Raw genomic sequence first — 23,426 nt, 5'->3', positions numbered from 1 at the left:
CGTTATGAACTTATATTCACAGGTAGTGAAGGTTGCTAGTCACAATCACGTTAAGTAAATTCTTGGCATAAGTTTCATGCAAATCATAGTAACGAGTGCCTCGTCAATGCTTATGTTTTTCATAGAACTTAATGATTCTTGCTTGTATCTCTATTATGCAATTCATGTAGGGAACTTGTAGGGAATGTTTTGGGTTGTCGTATGCAATCATCCAACCCAATAACTTGTGGAAAAACTGAAGGTTAATTAGTGCAATTCACGGTTAATTTGGGGCGTTGAGATTTACAATTTATTGAAAGAACAACTGAAAATCAATTTAGGTTGCATATGTGTCATGTGTGGAGAAGAACCCTCTAGCTAGTCCGTCACCTATCCTTTCACCTTAATTTCATGTTTTTGTCAATTCTGTAATTTATTTAAGTTTAATTTACTTCTCGTCAAAATCAAACACCCCCCATTATTAAATTATATTATTTAGTTAGTTTTCATTGTTGTTAGTCTTTTAATTCAATTTCCGTTCATTTCAGTTCCTAGTGTCTAATTTGATTGTTTTCATTATTTTGAGTCATTCTAAGTGTGTTTCGAGTTATTAGAGTTGTTTTAGCCTAGTTTGTGTCCTTGAGTCTTGTTTAATATTTTTAAATTAATTTAGAATAGATTAGCAATCCCTCCTAATCCCCGGCCTAGAACGATACCCTACTTACATCCATACTACAATTGTCAAAAAAAGGGTTTAATTTGTGTGTTAAGTAATTTACGCATCATTCAGCAACAAAACCATGATGATATGACGGTTTAGGGAGCTGCACGCTCCAAACGTCATTATTAGGGATTAGCCCTATAGAAGAATGCCACGTAGAATGGTGGTTAGCAGAATCAAGATCGTGTAATCGTGTTCAATAAATGCACCTCGGAATGAGAGCATTTGAGTTTTGAGTTTTAATTTCTCTTCTTCAAGGTCGGAGCTCGGCCAGAGGGTTCAGGCCGAAGGCCTCAGAAGCGAGGGGGCAATGTTTAGGCCCAAAATAATAGTTTGGGCCGAGTATAGAATCATTCTCGGCCCGGAAGGCCTTGCGATAAGAGTGCTATGAATTGTTCAGTACGTGGGCCTCCAAACCTAGGTTGGCTAGGTCATGAAGTAAGATAAGTCGAGTCCTGGTGCAATAAGGAGTTTCGGCAGGATTAATAACCCGAAAGCGAATCCGGTTAAATAAAGGACTAGGTTCACAGTCATAATGAAAGTAGGATTGGTCGAGTCAGTGTTTGATCAGGAGAATAAGTCCTAGTCCGAATAGGGTTTTAACTCGACCTTAGGGGATCCATTGCTATAAATAGAAGAGGCTGTGCATCATCTAGGCCTCTCCCAATTCAACACACAACTGCCCTGCGCAAATTCTCTCAACAACTTTGAGATTTTTTATTTTCTTTTCGCTGACACATCTTCCGTTGGCATCAACAGCACTGTGAAAGCAACCGGTGACATCTTAAGTCGGCATAGATAGCTCTGTCGCCGTAGAATCAGTCGGTGTCGCAGTATCTTCCGTTGGCATCAACAGCACTGCGGCGAGGACGGTTGGTTGCCTATCCAAGTCTCGGTCGGGAAGGATTTCCGAGTCCTTATTGATTGAGGTCATCTCATTAGCCTTCTCAGCAAAGTGAGGTGTTACAGTTTACTGAGCTCGGCGCATTGCACGCTGAGTTATTTTATGATTGGATACTCTCAAGTGGGATTTAGAGTTCGGCATTCAGACAGCCGAACCACGTTTATTATCAAGACTTATATTCGCTTTGAGTATTTGTGCTCTTACACTTTGGTGTCCATTCGACGTGAGTTTACTCTGACGAATAACATCACTGTGACCGAATCCAACGACGACGATTCGTGAACTTCGTAAGAATAGTAGCCTTGTCTTCAGGTTCGAGAACCCAAGAGGCCGAGACGTGTTCCTTCCTCTGTCGCAATCGCAAGACGCAGAAGTTAGCCGCGCGCCCAACACATCATCAGCAAATTTACTCCTTGGCCGAGCTCGGCCGACGAGTTGCACGCCCCGTATTCATCGAATAACGTAGTTAGCTTATAGATTACTCGGTCTGCGCGCCACGTAGGCTTTGTAGTTTTTAGGGTCAACAATAACATAAGCTTTTGTGGTATCCACTTGTGTAAATACTTTAAATTGACGATCAAATTAGTTCATTGTATTCATATAGGATCCAGGAGTGTAGCTGCAAAAAATCATCAAAATTAGAGGATAAACTACCGTTAAATCGTGATTTTTTGTTTATAACCGTCGAAATTTTTTGTCTCGTTACTTGATCTCTGCATATTAGTTTTTTGAGATTTTTGACGTATGTGCTCTCGAAGCATATACAAACAAGTTTGACAGTTGGATTGTTGAAATTAGTTTTGTACAATGTGTTTCCCATCAAAATGATAGATTCACTAACACTTAGAGTTTATTTATACTTTCATTAAGTATAACATAAGATTTTGTGGTATCCACTTGTGTACATCCTTTAAATTGAAGATTGAATTCATTCATTGTATTCATATAGGGTCAAGGAGTGTATCTGTAAAAAAACATCAAAATTGGAGTTAGAACTACCGTTAAATCGTGACTTTTCGTTTATAACCGTCGAACTTTTTTATACCGTTACTTGATCTCTGCATGTTTGTTTTTTGAGATTTTTGGCGTACGTGATCTCAAAGTATATACAAAAAAGTTTGACGGTTGGATTGTTAAAATTAGTTTTGTACAATGTGTTTCCCATCAAAACGATAGATTCACTAACACTTAGAGTTTGTTTATACTTTCATTAAGTATAACATAAGATTTTGTGGTATCCACCTGTGTACATACATTAAATTGAAGATTGAATTCATTCATTGTATTCATATAGGGTCAAGGAGTGTATCTGTAAAAAATCATCAAAATCGGAGTTAAAACTACCGTTAAATCGTGATTTTTCGTTTATAACCGTCGAAATGTTTTGTCCCGTTACTTGATCTCTGCATGTTTGTTACTTTAGATTTTTGGCGTATGTGATCTCAAAGTATATACAAACAAGTTTGACGGTTGGATTGTTTAAATTAGTTTTGTACAATGCGTTTCCCATCAAAACGATAGATTCACTAACACTTAGAATTTATTTATACTTTCATTAAGTATAATATAAGATTTTGTGGTATCCACTTGTGTACATACTTTATTGAAGATCGAATTCATTCATTGTATTCATATAGGGTCAAGGAGTTTATCTGTAAAAAAACATCAAAATTGGAGTTAAAACTACAATTAAATCGTAATTTTTCATTTATAACCTTTGAAAGTTTTTGTCCCGTTACTTGATCTATGCATGTTTGTTTTTTGAGATTTTTGGCGTATGTGATCTCGAAGTATATACAAATAAGTTTGACGGTTGGATCGTTGAAATTAGTTTTGTACAATGTGTTTCCCATCAAAACGATCGATTCACTAACACTTAGACTTTATTTACACTTTCATTAAGTATAACATAAGATTTTCTGGTATCCACTAATGTACATACTTTAAATTGAAGATCGAATTCATTCATTGTATTCATATAGGGTCAAGGAATGTATCTGTAAAAAATCATCAAAACCGGAGTTAAAACTACCGTTAAATTGTGATTTGTCGTTTATAACCGTCGCAGTTTTTTGTCTCGTTACTTGATCTCTGCATATTTGTTTGTTTAGATTTTTGGCATATGTGATCTCGAAGCTTATACAAACAAGTTTGACGGTTGGATCGTTGAAATTAGTTTTGTACAATGCGTTCCCCATCAAATCGATCAATTCATTAACACTTAGAGTTTGTTTATACTTTCATTAAGTATAACATAAGATTTTGTGGTATACACTTGTGTATATACTTTAAATTGAAGATCGAATTCATTTATTTTATTCATATAGGGTCAAGGAGTGTATCTATAAAAAATCATCAAAATCGGAGTTAAAACTACCGTTAAATCGTGATATTTTGTTCATAAATGTCGACCCGTTACTTGATCTCTGCATGTTTGTTTTTTGAGATTTTGGATGTATGTGATCTCGAAGAATATACAAACAAGTTTGATGGTTGGATAGTTGAAACTAGTTTTGTACAATGCGTTTCCTATCAAAACGATAGATTCACTAACACTTAGAGTTTATTTATACTTTCATTAAGTATAAGATAAGATTTTGTGGTATCAACTTGTGTACATACTTTAAATTGAAGATCAAATTCATTCATTGTAATCATATAGGGTCAAGGAGTTAATTTGTAAAAAAAACCATTAAAATCGGAGTTAAAACTACATATAAATTGTGATTTTTCGTTTATAACGTTTGAAATTTTTTGTCCCATTACTTGATCTATGCATGTTTGTTTTTTGAGATTTTTGGCGTATGTGATCTCGAAGCATATACAAACAAGTCTGACAGTTGATCATTGAAATTAGTTTTGTACAATGTGTTTCCCATCAAAACGATCGATTCACTAACACTTAGAGTTTATTTACACTTTCATTAAGTATAACATAAGATTTTTTGGTATCCACTAGTGTACATACTTTAAATTGAAGATCGAATTCATTCATTGTATTCATATAGGGTCAAGGAGTATACCTGTAAAAAATCATCAAAACCGGAGTTAAAACTATCGTTAAATCATGATTTTTTGTTTATAACCGTCGCAATTTTTTGTCCTGTTACTTGATCTCTGCATATTTGGTTTTTTAGATTTTTGGCATATGTGATCTCGAAGCATATACAAACAAGTTTGACGGTTGGATCGTTGAAATTAATTTTGTACAATGCGTTTCCCTTCAAAATGATAGATTCACTAACACTTAGAGTTTGTTTATACTTTCATTAAGTATAACATAAGATTTTGTGGTATCCACTTGTGTACATACTTTAAATTGAAGATCGAATTCATTCATTGTATTCATATAGGGTCAAGGAGTGTATCTGTAAAAAATCATCAAAATCAGAGTTAAAACTACCATTAAATCCTGATTTTTCATTTATAACCGTCGACATTTTTTGTCCCGTTACTTGATCTCTACATGTTTTTTCTTTGAGATTTTTTCCTTATGTTATCTCGAAGCATATACAAACAAGTTTGACAGTTGGATCGTTGAAATTAGTTTTGTACAATGCGTTTCCCATCAAAACGATAGATTCACTAACACTTAAAGTTTATTTATACTTTCATCAAGTATAACATAAGATTTTGTGGTATCCACTTGTGTACATACTTTAAATTGACGATTGAATTAGTTCATTGTATTCATATAGGATCCAGGAGTGTAGTTGTAAAAAATCATCAAAATCGGAGTTAAAACTACCGTTAAATTTTGTTTTTTTGTTTATAACCATCAAAATTTGTTGTCCCTTTACTTGATCTCTGCATGTTTGTTTTTTGAGATTTTTGACGTATGTGATCTCGAAGCATATACAAACAAGTTTGACGGTTGGATCATTGAAATTAGTTTTGTACAATGCGTTTCCCATCAAAATGATAGATTGACTAACACTTAGAGTTTATTTATACTTTCATTAAGTATAACATAAGATTTTGTGGTATTCACTAGTGTACATACTTTAAATTGAAGATCAAATTCATTCATTGTATTCATTTAGGGTCATGGAGTGTATCTGTACAAAAATCATCAAAATCGGAGTTAAAACTACCGTTAAATCGTGATTTTTCGTTTATAACCGTCGAAATATTTTGTCCCATTACTTGATCTCTGCATGTTTGCTTTTGCCATTTGTGGCGTATGCGATCTCGAATCATATACAAACAAGTTTGAGGGTTGAATCATTGAAACTATTTTCGTACAATGCATTTCCCATCAAGTTCAATGGTATATATATTTACTAAGTAGATTTTATTTTATTTATTTTGTAGTTATAACACTTAAGAGATTGAATGATATATATGTAAAAAAAATTATTATGGGTTTTTGGTAGAAAAATATGTTATTGTGGGGTTTATGTAAAAAAAATAAAAAATTTGAACTTGAAAGAAGTAAAGTCACATTTTCAGTAAATGTTTTAATAATTTTCTAAAAAAGAGAGCCTTGCCCGATGCTTTAATGTAATCATCGTGCAAAACCACATTGCGCAACGTCAGAGCACCTCCAGCGAGGGAGGTTGCTCGGGGGCCAGTGGGTCAAACAGTAGCAAATTGCTGGGGGGATGACCTCCAGCGTATGGAAGCCCGAGCGACAGGCGAGGCCCGAGGAGCAGGCCCGTCGAGGATTGCCAGCCCGAGAGCCCGAGGGCTGCGTCAGGCGCGTGCGTTTCACGCGCGCGTGGGCGCGAGTTGTCCGACAAAAAAACAGGGCAGGGGCCCGCGATTTCAGTTTTGAAAAGTTACCGTTGGGGAAGCCACGTGGCTTCCCCATGTCCGTTTGATTGAAACGGTCCTATTTTATGGGCCGTTGGATTTCCAACGGTAAAAAACATTTAAAAATCTAATTTAATTTCATCCGTTTGATCTAAGATCAACGGTCCACGTTATTAGGCTTTGTAAATTAAAAAAAAAAAGAAAAAACAGTTTAAAAATCTAAAATGTTACCGTTGTGACATGTGGCACAATCTGGAGTGTTGGAATTTAAATTTTTTTTAAATCCAACGGCAGAGATTAATTAGGTGAATAAAAATTAAAAAAAAATGTAAAAAAATTCTTAAAAATCCGAAAAAAAATTATGAAAAATTATAAAAAATTTTGATTTCACTTCACCTATAAATACCTTCTCATTATCTTCTACCCTACACCACAATTTCATATTTTCTCAACTACTTTCAACCACATTCCTATCTTTCTTTCAAAGTTTCAATCCAATTTTTTTCCAACAAAATGACTACTCAACCAGGTACGAATTGGACGCTTCTTGAAGATGTTGCGTTGTGTACTAGTTGGGTTCAAGTTACTCATGATTCGATTACGGGTAATGAGATGCAGTTGCGAGAAATGTGGAGTCTTATTCATACCAATTATCTTGAGAAAATGGGTGGGCAAAGAACTAAGGAATCGATGTCCAGTCGTTGGAAATTACTTAGTCAATCGTTTAGTACGTGGAGAGACGCCTTGGCACAAGCTAGTGGTAATCTTCGAAGTGGGGAAAATTTAACGGATCAGGTAACAATATATTATTTATTTGTTAGCTACTTTCATTATATTTATTTGTTTGTATTATTTATTTGTTATCTTCTTTCATTATAATTATTTGTTAGCTACTTTCATTATATTTATTTGTTTGTATTATTTGTTACCTACTTTCATTATAATTATTTGTTAGCTACTTTCATTATAATTATTTGTTTGTATTATTTATTTGTTACCTACTTTCATTATAATTATTTGGTTGTATTATTTATTTGTTACCTACTTTCATTATAATTATTTGTTAGCTACTTTCATTATATTTATTTGTTTGTATTATTTATTTGTTACCTACTTTCATTATAATTATTTGTTAGCTACTTTCATTTATAATTATTTGTTTGTATTATTTATTTGTTACATACTTTCATTATAATTATTTATTTGTTACCTATTCTCATTATAATTATTTGTTTGTGTAGGAACTTCAAGCACAAGCTTGGTATGGTGCCAAAACCAAAAGCAAAAACAAAACATTCACCCGGTTTGAATGTTGGAATATTGTCAAAGATTGTCCTAAATTTAGAGTTGTGCATGTCGGTCCAGAAGTTTTCATGAACAGCACCCCTCTACACTCTACACCTGAGCATGCCTCGCATGATCATGATGAAGATGATGAAGAAGTGCCTGAAACGCCCCCCGTTGAACAAGCGTCGGGGTCGACCCGTTATCCAATTAGGCCTCAAGGTAAGAAGGCTTCAAAGAGAAAAGGTAATGCTTCCAAGAATGATTATGCAAAGTATATGGAAGATCTTGCCCGCCAAGGTGAATTGAATTTGGCCCGGGAAATGGCTAAATTTGAGGCTGATAAGGCTAGAGAGGATGCAAAAGCTGCAGCTTTTGAGAGAAAATTTGAAGCTGATGAGAGAGAAAGAGAACTACTTCGGCAAGAAAGGGAACATAGAAGAGAAGAAAGAATGGCTGAACGAGATCGTGACATTATGAAGGAGCCTTTAGAAGGGAAGTCTCCAGACTCTAAATATTTTTGGAAGTCAGAGAAAGCGGATGTGTTGCGAAGGAGGCGTGCAAGAGAAGCGAGAGCAAGAGGAGATGGTCCTAGCACCACAAGAGAAGATTATCCTAGCATGACAAGAGAAGATCATCCTAGCACCACAAATTGGTTAGGTGATGGTTATCATCCATTCACGAACCCATAATTTTCCAATCAATTCGGGTTGTAATTTCTTATTCGGGTTGTAATTTCTTATTCATTGAATAGAGTACTTTATGTTGTTTCCAATTTATTGAACTTAGTACTTTATTCAAAACACATTTAAACACACCAAATAAAATAACATCAACACACCAAATAAACACACCAAATAAAAACAAACACCAAATAAAATAAAATTACATTTCAACTCACTAAATGAACTAAAAAAACACACCACATAAAATAAAATAAACACACCAAATAAAAACAAACACCAAATAAAATAAAATTACATTTCATCTCACTAAATGAACTAAAAAAACACACCACATAAAATAAAATAAACACACCAAATAAAATAAAATTACATTTCAACTCACTAAATGAACTAAAAAAACACACCACATAAAATAAAATAAACACACCAAATAAAAACAAACACTAATGAACTTAAGTATCGTCAGCACCCCTCAATTCCCACTGGTGCTCTATCAAGTCAAGTTGGCGGGCATTGTGCATATTTGACCTTTGAAGTGCAGTATATCGTTGGATGATCCTTTCATTGTAACGTCCATCCCTTTCTAATGGCTCATGTTGCACGGGCTCATCGGTGGCGTCATGAGCACAATATATACGTGTTCTTGAATTGTTCATCGTGTCTGGCTCATATTCATCAACGGCTTCATAATCGTACTCATCTTCCACAATCATGTTGTGAAGAATGATGCACGTCATCATGATGGATCGAAGCGACTCTACATCAAACAATCTGGCAGCACCCCTGATGATCGCCCAGCGAGCTTGGAGGATACCGAAACAACGCTCCACATCCTTCCTGCACCCTTCTTGACATCTTGCAAAGTGTTTTTCCTTTGCACTGCGCGGACGTGGCACTGTTTTGACAAATGTTGACCACCTTGGGTAAATGCCATCAGCTAGGTAGTATGGCCCGTCGTACATACGTCCATTGACCTCATACGTGACTTTTGGTGCATTTCCTTGCAGGACATCGTTGAACACTGGGGATTGGGCAAGGACGTTGAGGTCATTTTGAGCTCCCGGAACCCCGAAAAAGGCGTGCCAAATCCATGTATCAAAAGATGCCACCGCCTCCAAAATGATACTTTTTGATCCTTTTCTGTCCCCATAAGCGCCTTGCCATGCACTTGGACAGTTTTTCCAAGTCCAGTGCATACAATCAATGCTTCCAATCATCCCTGGAAAACCTCGCATCTCGCCTTTCTTCAGAAGCCTTTGCAAGTCCATATGAGTAGGTCTCCGGAGGTACTCTACGGTGTAGATAGATTCGATTGCCGAACAAAACCTCATGAGGGACTCAAGAATGGTTGATTGTCCCATCCTCGTTATCTCGTCCACTTGGTCTGCAGCTGCTCCATATGCAAGCATCCGCAAGGCAGCAGTAATTTTTTGCTGAGGCAGGAGACCCATAGCACCAAAAGCATCCGGCTTTTGCACAAAGTAAGAATCATGGTTGCAAACAGCGCCCATGATTTTGTTGAACAAATGTCGTTCCATTCTAAAACGACGTCGGAAGTATGTTTCAGGGAATGCACTGTTACGGACAAAATAATCGTCCAAGAGCTCCTGACCTCGTCGTTGCCTGTTTCTATCAATGTTTACAGCACGGTTGGGCCTGCAGATATGAGCCACAGCTTGGACGACTCGACGGGATTGTGAGGCTCCTGCCATTCTTGATTCGTCATCTCTCCGTCTACGCTCGTCATCCTCTTCCATCTCATTTTGGGCCCAATCCCTAACATTGAACATTCCTTGTGATTGGTTAAACAATTCTTCCTCTTCTTGCTCGATTTCCCACATCATCTTTGAAGAAGAAGAAGAAGACATTGTAAAAAGGAAGCAGAAACTATGAATAATGATAGGGATTTTGGTGAAGAATGAAGCAAAAACTATGAATAATGATAGGGATTTTGGTGAAGAAGGAAGCAGAAACTATGAATAATGATAGAGATCTTGAGAAAATTGGTGTGAGATTTATGAGGATGGATGGGGGATTATATGGAGGATTTAGAAGGGATTAGGTTGTAGATAATGCCACGTGGCATGCCGTCATTCGTTAAAAATCTGGTGGAAATCTATCCTCAAAGATTGTAATCGGATTGTGACACGTGGCACGACGTGATTGGTTAAAAATTTTATCAGAAATCCATCACCAATAATTGTCTTTTCAGATAATGACACGTGCCTTGACACAACGATTAAAAATCTTATCGGAAATCCATCACCAATAATTTTCTTTGCGGATAATGACACATGGCGCAACGAGAACGATTAAAAATCTTATCCGAAATAACAAATATAATTATTTTGAATTATTTTATAAATACAAAAATACAAAAATTTTATTGCTATTGGCTTTTCGGATAATGACACGTGGTGCAACGAGAACGATTAAAAATCTTATCCGAAATTACAAATAAAATTATTATGTATTATTTTATAAATAAAAAAATATTAATATTTTATTGCCAATTGCCAGGGATTCAGTGCAGGGGTGGAGATGCAAAAGGCAATTGACAGGGGAATGCACTATTCATTAAGGGCAGTTACTGTTCACTAGGTGGATTAAATAGTGAATTGCCTGGGGAGGGCTCCTACACTGGAGTTGCTCTCAAATTGTATGCCTACGTCGCACCAGTTGATAATTTTGGCGGTGAATAATGAAAACTAGGCGCTTTTTTTTTTTAATTTTCAATTTGGGAACCTTGAACCCCGTAGACCTCTTTCTTCCCTCTCGCTCCTTCTTTCCCGCAGACACATCTCCTCTATGTTTCCCGTATAAATCTCTCTTCCCGTAGACGCATCTCCTCCTCCCAGAGTCCTCATCTCCTCTATCTTTCCCTCTCGCTCTATCTTTCCCGTTCGGGAACCTTGAACCCCGTTGACCTCTCTTCCCTGTCGCTCATCTCTCCCTCTCTCTTTCCCGTATCTCCGCTTCCCATAGTCCTCATCTCCTCTATCTCTCCTCTTCGCAACCTTGATCCCCAAATCTTGAACCTAGACTTGTCTTCCCTCTCTCTTTCCCGTATACCTCTCTCTTCCCTCTCGTTCTAAACGACGGGCAGCCACACGAATCTCGAAGCCGACGCGAATCAAGTCCCAAAATCAAGGTAAGGATTTTTGATGCAAAAGTTGGTCTGCTTACTGAATTTAGCTGATGCAAATGTTGGCCTGGTTACTAAATTTAGTTGGTCTGATGCAAAATTAAGGATGAATTGATTTAATTAATTTATTGAATTTAGCTCACCTGATGCAAATGTTGGTCCGGTTACTGATTAATTTATGAATATCTCTGATTTTATGAGATGGGTTTTGTTTAGTTTGAGGTAGCAGATTGGATTAGGTTTTAGTTCTTAAGCTTCACTGGGTTTGGGGCCAATTAATGTGGGCTCTTGCTTCGAGAATTTAAGAATTGTTCTGTTTCTTTTGCCAAATTTTGGGGATTACCTGAATCTTCCTTTTTCAGTACTCACTGATCAGATTTTGTGGTACTAATTTTATGAAATATCATTTTATTTAAGCTTCTAGGGTGTTTCATATAACCAGCATTCGGTTTCCCGATCTATGTAGGGGAAGTACTCAGTACATACATTATGAGTAAATAAAAGGAGCTACAAGATCATCCCTTGTTAAATGGAATGGTTGAGATCAAAAGTTATCTTGTCTATTAGATTGAAATGGTTGGCTGTTGAGATAGATAGCAGAACATGAAGAAGCGAATAGTAGCATTCAAGGATATGCTGCTTAGTGGTCATCTGGATGGTTAACTCCAGTGCAGTAGAAGATTCATAATTCCAGATGAGAAGTAAGAAAGGCGGATTAAGGCTGTGTCTAGGGTTATGAATAGTTATGGACTTGGATAATGACTTAGTTGTTCACTACTTGACATCAACTGATTTATGATCTTTCGGTTGATTTTAATGATTTTTACCTTGTGTTGTGTTAGTTGAAATAGCAATTGAGTCTCCAACATTCGAAGGCTTGACGTTTTCCTGCTTGTCAAAATCTCTATAAGAATTCGTTCACTTATCACTACTTCAATTGGTTCCTACTTCAATTGTCAGAAACTCTAAGAACAAGTTACAATTTGTTTTTTGTTTGTGTTTTGTTTTTGCAGATACATTGAAAGGCTAATTTTATGCAAATTCAATATTAGACAAGCGTACAACAGACGAATCTCTAATTCAAAGGTAAAATTGTATAGGAGATTAAAAAGTGTAATGAATTTTATTGGCTTGGTCATCCACAAAATAAAAAACCTAATATATATACAACTTTCATGAATTGTTTCATGAACAAAATTCAAAAGGATCTCAAAATTCACAAGCTATTGAAATATTTATCCCAGGAATCCGAAGTTCACTTGTCTCGCATACAGATATTAATCAAATTAAAGCAAAGCAACGAATATAAAGCTAGGTATGCGATGCTAATTATTTAATAATTATGAAGTACTCTAGGGTTACCCAACCAACATATGGTGATGATTTTGAACTACTTACCTGAAATTGACAGATTAGGATAGGTCTCTTGGTTTAGGTTTGACTTTTTTAATCAATCGTGCTGCCTTAGATTCATTACACTTTTTAATTTTCTGTTAATGTTTGTTCAGTTTTTTTTGCTTTTTTCACACATAAGTTTATTTGTTCAGTTTTCTTGCTTTTTGCTTCTAGTTTCAAATGCAAGAAAGGATTAGTTTCTAATGTTATATTTTTATGGTTCAAAAAGTATATAGATGTCGCGGTTGATCACTCGTCGTAGGAGTGTGATCAATGCGCCTCCCGCATTATCACCATCTACTGCTCCAGCCATGAGTGCTCCATCAACGTCATCAGTGTCGATTCAGTTGCTCAATGCACGGTGGCCTCACTGGCGCTGCAGTGATTCGGAAGCTTCTGTTCACAATTCCTCGTCATCCAGCCACTTCGTCCTCAAAGCTTGATCCCCAAACCTTGATCTTGCTCCACCTTCGACCTCCCAACCACTTCGTCCAGCTGATACCTAGTAGTTTGATGTATCAAACCTAGAAGACTACTTATTGTAGTTTTTTTTTTTTTTTTTTTTCCAAACATCTTGTATGTACATCTTCATATAGTTTATAATTAAATACTTTTTATTGGTTTATTATTTATTGTTTAGAATTAATTTACAATATTTATTAAAAATTAAATCAAAAATATTTTTGTCCCAAAAAAAAAAAAAAAAAAGAGTTTGCGCGACGAAGAAGTTACATAGGTCATGCAAAGTGTCTTTGCGTGATGTAGGGAAATGCGTCGCGAAAAGTGGGTTTGCGTGACACACAATCCTACGTCGTGCAAAGACACTTTGCGTGATTCATTTCCTACTTCTCTCAAAGTGGGTTTGCGTGACATAGGATTGTGCGTCACGCAAAGTATCTTTGTGCGACATACATTATTTCTTCGTTGCGCGTGCAAACCCTGCTTTCATAGGCTTGGTGCGACACTTGGCACTTGACGAAGGTTTGTTGCGTAATTTTTTGCGTGACATTTTTTTCACTTTGCACGACGAAGGACCTACATCACGCAAAGTGTTTTTTATACTAGTGAAAGAAGGATTTTTGTGCACGTTGAAGAGGAAAAGAGAGGGGAAGAGAGGGAGTTGGAGTTGGAAACGAATTTGAGGTGGATTGAACTTTTGAACGAGCATCATAATTGTTTGTCGTACAAGCAACATGAATTGTGACCCAAAAATATGTTTCGCATCTTAAGCAAATCAAATCTATTTCTTCTGTGAAAGTGATGGGAGCTTTTTGCTTATAGGTCCTATTAAAATCTTCCCTTTAACTCAAAGAGGTGTGCTATCCACACACTCTTTGTTGATTTTTATCCTTTGATCTTCTTCAATTCATCCGATCCGACGACTAAAAATTAAAATGGTGTGTAAGAAGTAAAAAGGGGTGTGTGGATATCACACCCCTAACTCAAAACCCAAACACTCAACAACATAAATCATGAATCTCTCTCTCTCTCTCTTTGAATGGCAGGCTGCAATACGAAATCATTTTGATATGCAATTCTTGTTAGAGTATGGGAAGAAAATATGTTTCATATTTTATTTTTATTGTTCATTTAAACAAACGATATTAAGGGCTAGTTTGACGTCTATATTGGCCTATCTTGGACAATCTACTAGATTCATTGACTGATGAATAAAAATATGATTGTCAACTTGCATATTTTGTCCAAGTGAAGGTAGAAGATTGATAAGTCATGAAAGCCCTAGCAAACAAAAATTAGTTATGAACAATCATAAAACCAAATATTATTAAAAACATGGATAGCAAACACCTTGTAAATAAACTTGGATCTTCAAAACCTAGCTAAGTTCCAAATAGATGCGTTCTTCTCTTCCTCCCCTCCCTCAAACCCTAATGGCTAAAAAGCCTTATTTATACTACTACAAAATAAAATCCTTGCTAGAAAAAAGTCTTCTAAAAACTAGGAAACATAATAGAATAAGATAACTAGGAAATACATTCATACTCTAACTTTGAAAAATTTGTCCAGCCACAAAGAATCCCATGTTTATGGATCTTCAGGGCTCCAAAACAAGCCAAAATGACTTGAAGTAAAGCTTGAAATGTCCCGAACATAGTTGCAGAATACCTCAAACCCAAAAGATATCATCTTGGACGTCAAAAAGCCCAAATAAGCTCAAAACGTTAGTTTGACAACATTGCATGCTGCTCCTTTATTTCATCGTCATATATAAATCGTTCAGTAGAAAAATCTGAAACTTTGATACAATCAAGCTGAGAGACACACAAACATCCTTCAATAAGAATCACTCCAAAATTCGTTTGTTTGAGTAGTTTTTTCTCAAGAAGAAGTCAAATGTCCTACATTGGAAATATAATTCAAAGTATCATAATTCTCACAGAATAACTAATAAACTAATACTAAGATTAGGGAAAAATATACAATATGAAGTCGACTCATCAGGCACCCTCTGCCTTTGCCGCTCAATGTTCGTGAACCCAAAAGGAGAATTGAAGAAAATGACACTACCCTCTCCGTCGTCAACGTGGCATGGCTTATCGGTCCCTGGAATCCAATTTTTTTTTTTTTTTTTAACGTGGTTGACATCAGCATAACATTAGATCACTCAGGCACTAGGCTAGTCCAGAATTGCCTGACTTGGTAGTCTAGTAGTCTTGGGCTCACATGTAGCCGACTAATTGGATTGAGGTTTTGGGGAATTCAATTTCCCAATCGCTTTAGTAATTGGGTAGGGGTGGACTTGCTCTAAGAGCATCTCTGTTGGCAATTAGGTAGGGGTAGACTTGCTCTAAGAGCATCTCTTTTGGGAAGATGCAAATTTGACATGCAAAAGGAAGTTCTACTCTAATGAGATAAATGTAAATTTAAGATCCTATTTAATTTTATCTCTTTGATTGGCAAGTCCCACTATCAAAAGATGTAAATATAGGTTTTTATTTATATTTTCAGCCAAGATATATATTTTACATCTCTCAATTGGAGAGTTTTCTGGCCAACCAAAAATGTAAAGTACATATTTAAGACATTTGGCATCTCCAAGGGGAATAGCGATCATCATGACAGTTGATAGTATAAAGAAATTTTAAGTGAAGTAAACATTTTTTTTGTGAACCTTATGTAGAAATACGATTCCTTGATTGATTATGTGCATTTGTTGGAAATTATATATATTATAATTAATATAATAATATTTAATTTTTGTATGAATGAAAAATAGGAATCATGTGTCATAGTTGAATTCAAATTCATGAGTTGTATCTGTTTGTTGGAACTTTAGGCAACAATCATAATGTTTCAATAATGGTGGCTTGAGTTCTATATAAACTCAAGCATCCCACCCGTCTAATAGAATTAAGAGAAGAGTTTTCTCCAATTTCTTAGTAAAAATCCGAGTCGTGTTTTGAGAATATAGAATATATGAAGTTCACCAGAGTCGAAGATTGAAATTCTTTGACTTCAGATTATAGATTGTTAAATCTTAGGAGACGGACACCTACTGAACTACAAACACAAGAGCAGGGGCGAAATTCTATCTTTAGGACATTGCATTTATGCAAACCTCAAACTCCAAGTTTGTCAGTTTTTCTAACTTTCTCTCTGGTTGTTTGTATTAATCTCATACATAAATTAATGTTGTGAATTTTTTTATGATTATTATTAATAGAATTCTTGTGTTATTTTCATATTTTCTAATATTGCTCCAACATAAATATTACAGTATATACAGTACTACTAAGCCCATATGTGGTATAAATTCTAAATTAATTACAATGAGCATACTTGGCATATAAGGAAAAAAAAATTAATAAATAGGGAAAAAAAAAAAAGGTCTACTGTCGCTCGGCGGCACTCCCCGCCCCCAACAAACACCACCACCCCACTTTTTAGTTCAGATGACACCGCTTTTCCTTCTCTTTATGTTTCTCTCTCTCTTTCCTTCCTCTTTTTCTCCCTCTCGTTCCTCTCTCTATCCTCGTTGGTACGGCATGCCTACTAATCGAAGCCCATAATTGCCCGTAATTAGACAGCTTTAGTCCGACAAATTAAGCTTATGTTTGTTACCTATACTACTTGCCTCCCAAGTAAGAGACCCCTATTTATGTCAAATTACAATATCTTGGGGATTAGACAACATAATCATACTCTTAGAAAGATTAGATATCTCACTCCAATTTAATAGGGACTACTCTCTTAAGATCTCTATAAATACCCTAGCTTGGGTATTTGTCTGGAGAGAACAAATATCTCTTTGATCTCCATTAACTTCTCTCTAATTATCTATACACATATTATCACCGTTCATCTACGCGAAGACATGACGAAGCATCTCCTAAGTCTAGGCACCTTCGTCAAGGATGATTCACAATGTTACACATCACACCATTCCTTCTCTAGAACTAGATCAGTGATTCGATTGTCCAATCCCAAAGATATGCATGCAGCCTGATCGGGATTTATTCAAACCCCAAATCAACTCCATTCACCCTTCGTTAGAGTTAATGGGCAATCCCGACTGAATATTGCCTCTGTCAATGGATGTGTACAAAATTGGTTTCAACACCGAACTCTCACAAGCATACAAAATCGTTTAACTTTCGCATTAGTCCACATAGTCTATATAGTATATTTCTTGTCAAACTGATAACAAAATACCATTTCTTCTCAAACTCCAACACAAAACCAAGACATCATTTTGACAGGTTTGTGGTGTTTTTTTATACCTCTCATTATCTATCCCAAATACTGAAGAATAAAAATGAATATTTAATTTGGCTTCAGATAGCACCATATAGTAAAAATAAGTAAAAAGCCATTACTAACCTGGTATTTTGCTTTCTACAATAGCAACGTCGCTAGATATATTAATTTTTTGGGTTAATTGCATTTGACATCATAAAGTTTGGATTGCAAATGAGTTACCGAGTTTCAATTTTGCATTTTACACCACATGATTTTTGAATTACACCAATTCAACCTTTCCGTCAATTTCATCTTCTAATTATATGTCATGTGTTTCTGTGGCATCAAGTTGGCCCACATTGTCAGCACTAACTGACCGTCAATTTTAATGTTTAATACTCTACTCTTCTAATCCTTTTATCAAATGAACAGTCAATGTGTGCTTAAAATGTGGGCCTAGTATGTATCATATTAGCACATAATGTATAATTACACAATAAAATTGACGAAAAGATTAAATTTGTACAATTCAAAAACCAAATGATGTAAAATTGAAAAATTAAAACATTGTGACTATTTTTCGAATTGACCCTCAAACCTGATGTAAAATACAGTTACTTTTCCTTTAGGTAGCGTTTGGTACGCAGACGGAACGGGACGGGATGGGACAAGATGGGACGGAATGGAACGGAACAGATGTTCTGTGTTATGTTTGGTACTCGCAGGACGGAACATGACAGTTTTTCCATCCTGCGTTTGGTAGCGCATGGACGGAACGGAATCAAAAGATTAAAATGACTAAAATATCCAAAACCTTTCTTACGGCAACACAGAACATCGCCACTGCTGCTTTTTCTTCTTTATCTTCCACTCTCTTCTCTCACCCTCCAAACCCAACACTCCGCCACCCCTTCTCTTCTCTCACCCACTACAACCCGCCATATCCACCATCACCGCACCTGGTAAGCGAGTTCTCCCGCATCCTCAGCGACCACATAAACCCTCAACACGACTTGGAGCTCTCCCTCAACGCTTTGTCTACCCAAATCTCCCCATATTTGGTTGAGCAAGTTCTGAATCTTCTAGCCTGCTGGCAATTATGAATCTTCCATGATATTTTGCTATAGCTCCATTCGAATTTTTAGCACAAACCCATCAAATTTTATTATGCAAATTGCAAAACCCACACCCCAAATCAATTTTTAGTCCCTAATTTTGGTCCTTTCAATTGTGGGTTGTTGTTGTTCTGGGAGTTCAGGTTCTGCAAACATTAGAATTGGCCCCTTGACGCTTTAAGAGTGCTGCAGAAAGAATGAGAAACAACATAAGTGAGATTTTGCTTGGTTATGATCACAAGAACAATATATGTTGCAAGCAAGAACAAGAAAAAGAAAAAGAAGAAGAAAAATCAGAATCAAAACAGTTCAAATAGGGAAGAAAAAAATAGATACTTTGAACACAGTTGGACGACTAAATTAAACAGATTCGAAGAAAAAAACAGAGAGATAAAATTGAACGACTAAATTAAACAAATTAAAATAAAAAAACAGAGAGATAAAGAATAATAATAAGAAGACAACTGGGTAATGGAAATGTCAACCACATAAAGCTCTTATAGAGAACAAATAAAAACATTTGAACAATTGGTTTTCACTATAATGCCATCAAATTACAAAGAATTTTTTTTACAAAGAAAGGGAGACCGAGAGCTACAGAAAAACAGATCGAACCTGGAATGGAGATGCAGAGTTGAAGATGCTACGAAAGAGGATGAGGAGGAAGGTTCGCAGAGCTGCTACACGGAAGAGTTGCAAAGGGGAGATGCAGAGTTGCTACACGGAAGAGGACAAGGAGGAAGGTTGCGAAGGGGAGATGCAGAGGTGAAGAGGCTACACGGAAGAATACACGAAAGAAGATGAGGAAGAAGGTTACGAAGAGGAGATGCAGATGTGAAGAGGTTCACATCGGCTGAGAAGAAGAGAAGATAGTTTTTAGGGTTTGTTGTATGATTTTGATGATGTAAATTTTGAAAAAGACAAGGGGCATTTTTTTCTTAAAATGTTGTAAATTTTTGTCCCACGGACGTGGAACAAGTTGTTCCACTAGGGGGAGCTGGAACAAAAAATCATCAAAAACTTGTCCCGTGGAACGAGGCGTTCCACTCATTTTAGGCGTACCAAACGTGGGACGGAACGCCTCGTCTTACTACGTTCCGTCCCGTCCCGCGTACCAAACGCGACCTTAGATATGATATAGAAGGTTCAATTAAAAGATTATAATTTTCAGTGGCAAATTATAAAATTGTCCATGGCAAAGAGTGGTATGTACTTTGTCAATCTTGACCAATATTTGGCGTGTTTCCGACCAAAAAGAAGGTGATAATTCTTAAATCATTTTTATTGTTTAAACATTTGGATTGGAGTGGAGTAGTAGGCATACTACAGTACCTAGATGGATGATGATTACCGTTGTGATGGAAACAATAACAGATAGACATGTTTCGCATTTCTAATGAAAAGTTTAGGGTTTATCCAGTTATATAACATGACAGCACCCGTGGAGATAATTAGGGGGCGTTTGTTGTGCCGGACTGTCTCGGACTGGACTAGCTGCAGGGACTAAGCTGGACTGGCTTAGACTAGACTAAGCTGAACTAACTTAGTGAAGCGTTTGGTGCAGTGTCGGACTAAGAAGCAGGATAATAAAAACAGTACTATTCACCAGATTTGTGTTTGCTTACACTAGGACTACAAATTTTTGCCATTGTGTAATAGTGTAATGCTACAAATGTAATGAGAAGATACTTGTGTAATAGAGTAATCCTAAACTTTATGCAATAAAATCGAACATTAACTAATGATAGTTTTCTTGGATTATAGAGTTTAAGAAAACGGAACTCATATTAGATATTTGTCTGAAGCAAGCAAAATTGCCTTGGAAAATGTCACTTAAGTTCTTCACGTGCATGATATATGGTGTTCTGGTTCTCTATTGGGTGAAGATGACTAGGATCCAATGGTGGTAGGGTTTTGAAGGAAGGGGAAACGTGAGTACTAATACTTTGGTTTCAAGAATCCTCCAAGTGTACCCAACAAACCTTGCTCAAAAGAAAAGAAGATAGAAAAGCATGGTAATTAAACAGGCTCTTTTTCCATGTTGTATAATTCATAGCTGACTAGCTTAACAAGCAAGAGCAAGTACATAAGAAGATACTTGTGACAAGTCAATCTTTGCCATTGATTGACTCTTAAAACATCATTCACTAAACTTTCATCCAGGATATTTTACAAAATACCAATGAACTATAGTATACCATTCCAAAGTAGATCTCCATAATTTACAAACTCCTAGTTAACATTATACGGCTGATATTGAAAAAAAAAAAAGTTTTTGTCCAAGAATCAAATTCATATTCAAAATGTTCTACTCTTATACATCTATTATTTATCCCATATATTCTTCCTCTATTAACATAAAAATTAAAACTAAACTCTAAATACAAAATGCTTATTAAACGACTGTAAACGTGTGTCTAACAAGAGTAGTCAGTGCTAACTATGTAGAGAACAGACTAGCATGAGGATTGCTGTCATTGCTAGGCATTGCATGTCAAGAGGGAAATTAAAGGACACCTGTAATGTAGTAGCCTTAGCCTTATCCTTCCGTTTATGCTCCTCTTCTCTGCAACCAACAACCACAGAATATTGCAGTTCAACATACAAAACATTCACATTGTAATATAATGGTTATAAACCAAGTAGATAACCGTAAACCTCTGTTTAACCAAATGTGCAGAATACACACACACACACACACTCACAGACCAACTAAAGATACACACACACACACACACAGAAACACACCAACTAAATACACACACACGCAGACACACACACTTACAGAGCACACACACACACACACAGAGACAAAAAATGATGTTGTAAATGGATTTTTGCTCTGACAAAGGGAGCTAATTGGGGTACAAGGTTTACAATTCACCCCCCATTCCCCCCCCCCCAATCATTTGAAGGATTTAATAACGGCTCCGCTGTCCCCAGATTCCACCATTAAATTTGATATCTCAATACTCACCTACCCTTAAAATTTGTAATGGCTCTCTATCTGTTACTTTTTCAATAATTCAATGTTATTTCTTGTACTTCCATTGAAAAGGTGGACAATTGAACCAAAACTAAATAATAAATCAACCACAAAAAAAACATCCATTCTAGTTCAAGATCAAAAGATGAGCAATTAAGTAAGGACAAAAATAGTTCAAACCGGACACTGATCTTTTGAATGAAACTAAACCGCAACATGAGGAGAAAAGCAGAGAGATTGTTGCAGGGAGGACTTCCAGTTGGAACAAAAATTCTAGACTAACCCTACCCCCTTCCCCGCCTCACCCTCTCTCACTCCCCCCCCCCCACGTTAATGAGTACGCACAAACACACAGAAATTACACACACACAAACACACACAAACACACACACACACACACACACAAAAAAATTACACACACACACACAGAGTACACAAACACACACACCCCCCCCCCCCCCCCCACGTTAATGAGTACACACTTACACACAGAAATTACACAAACACACACACACACACACACGCAGAGTATACAAACACACATACACACACACACATGGGGGAATTGATTAGGTTCCCACAAAACAAAACAAAATAATTGAGGTAAATCTTATACTCTAGAACAACAAACTTTTAGAAGAACTTAAAAATACTATCCATCATGCTAATATCATAGTTTTGTTTTTTATTTTTTCATTACCGCAATCATTATGGTCCAATCATTGAAACTTTCATTAAATTGCATGCTAAAGTGTAGAGCCAAAATATGTCAGGCAGGCTGCTACAAGGATAGTAAGACCCAAAAGTTCCATCTTACCCGCCAATAGCTAAATGTTAAATTTCTTGAACAACACAACCTATATGCCAAATACCTGAACAGCTAACTAACGTTGGACATTCGTTGTACTCAATCAACATATATCCCAGGACCAAGAAAGTTATAAAGAAACAAAATGAAACAAGAATTAAAAAAATGAAAACAAAAACTTAAGAGAAAAGAGAAATGCACAATCAAGTTATCCATGCTTAGTGACATTAGAATATGCAAACAGAATAATTGACCTCATCATCCAGAAAAGTTAAGCTAGAGAAACGCAAATGTTTCGATATGAGCTAAAGCATAACAAAACAACTATGCCCAAAGAAACAATAGCGTGACGTCTTATGTTCGATTAACCTAATTTGGCAGTGAAAGGCCTTCTAGTGGATGACATAACTTTAACACTAAATCGAGAAGAGGAAAATCTTCTGCACTAACTCATCAATTCATCCTAATTTGGCAGATAGAAACATACAGTGAAAGAGGTGCTTGGAGAGAGTATGCTTGGAGACGAGGATTTTTGGTAATGACACACACATAAATTACACACACACACACACACACACACAGATTACACAAACACACATGCACACACACACACACACACACACACACACAGAGTACTCCCATTGTTGAAACCCCATTTTTTTAAAATCGAAAACAACATGTGGGTAGGACTTCCAAGTTTGACAACTTTGACATCCTAAATTCCCAAGTTCCATCTCATCTTATGAAAAGCCCAAATTCTAATTTCAATTTCACCTAAATATCAAAACCCTAATTTGTTCAAGTGCAGATCTCTATGATTCAAAAATTCTCAAACCCAAAACAACAAAATCAAATAAAGCTCAGTAAAATTACCATCTGCAACACAAATACACGAAATTAATAGAAGAATCGAAGTTTACCAGACAACTTAGATGAGGGCGAGCAAA

At 36.2% G+C, this 23,426-nt stretch overlaps 2 protein-coding genes and 1 long non-coding RNA gene across 3 annotated transcripts; 2 read left to right on the top strand and 1 right to left on the bottom strand.

The window, feature by feature from the left end:
* Positions 1–6,726: 6,726 nt before the first annotated feature.
* LOC126621026 (protein ALP1-like) lies at positions 6,727–10,239 on the bottom strand. Its single transcript, XM_050289393.1, has 2 exons — positions 8,757–10,239; positions 6,727–6,876 (listed from the first exon to the last, which is right to left on the bottom strand). Exon 1 carries the CDS (start codon positions 10,195–10,197, stop codon positions 8,782–8,784), a length of 1,416 nt encoding a protein of 471 aa, XP_050145350.1. The 5' UTR covers positions 10,198–10,239; the 3' UTR covers positions 6,727–6,876; positions 8,757–8,781.
* Positions 6,873–8,418, top strand: LOC126621027 (uncharacterized). Its single transcript, XM_050289394.1, has 2 exons — positions 6,873–7,154; positions 7,601–8,418. Exons 1-2 carry the CDS (start codon positions 6,873–6,875, stop codon positions 8,333–8,335), a joined length of 1,017 nt encoding a protein of 338 aa, XP_050145351.1. The 3' UTR covers positions 8,336–8,418.
* Positions 10,240–11,061: 822 nt separating the features above from the next.
* On the top strand, positions 11,062–13,494 carry LOC126620885 (uncharacterized). The gene is made up of 3 exons (XR_007622711.1): positions 11,062–11,480; positions 12,488–12,560; positions 13,099–13,494. It is a non-coding gene; the product is annotated as an uncharacterized LOC126620885 (long non-coding RNA).
* The last annotated feature ends 9,932 nt before the right edge of the window (positions 13,495–23,426 follow it).

Source organism: Malus sylvestris, chromosome 5 (assembly GCF_916048215.2).
Source record: "Malus sylvestris chromosome 5, drMalSylv7.2, whole genome shotgun sequence".
Lineage (NCBI taxonomy): Eukaryota > Viridiplantae > Streptophyta > Magnoliopsida > Rosales > Rosaceae > Malus > Malus sylvestris.
Note: the sequence above shows the minus strand (reverse complement) of the source record. Positions and strands in the feature narration are given on the sequence as shown.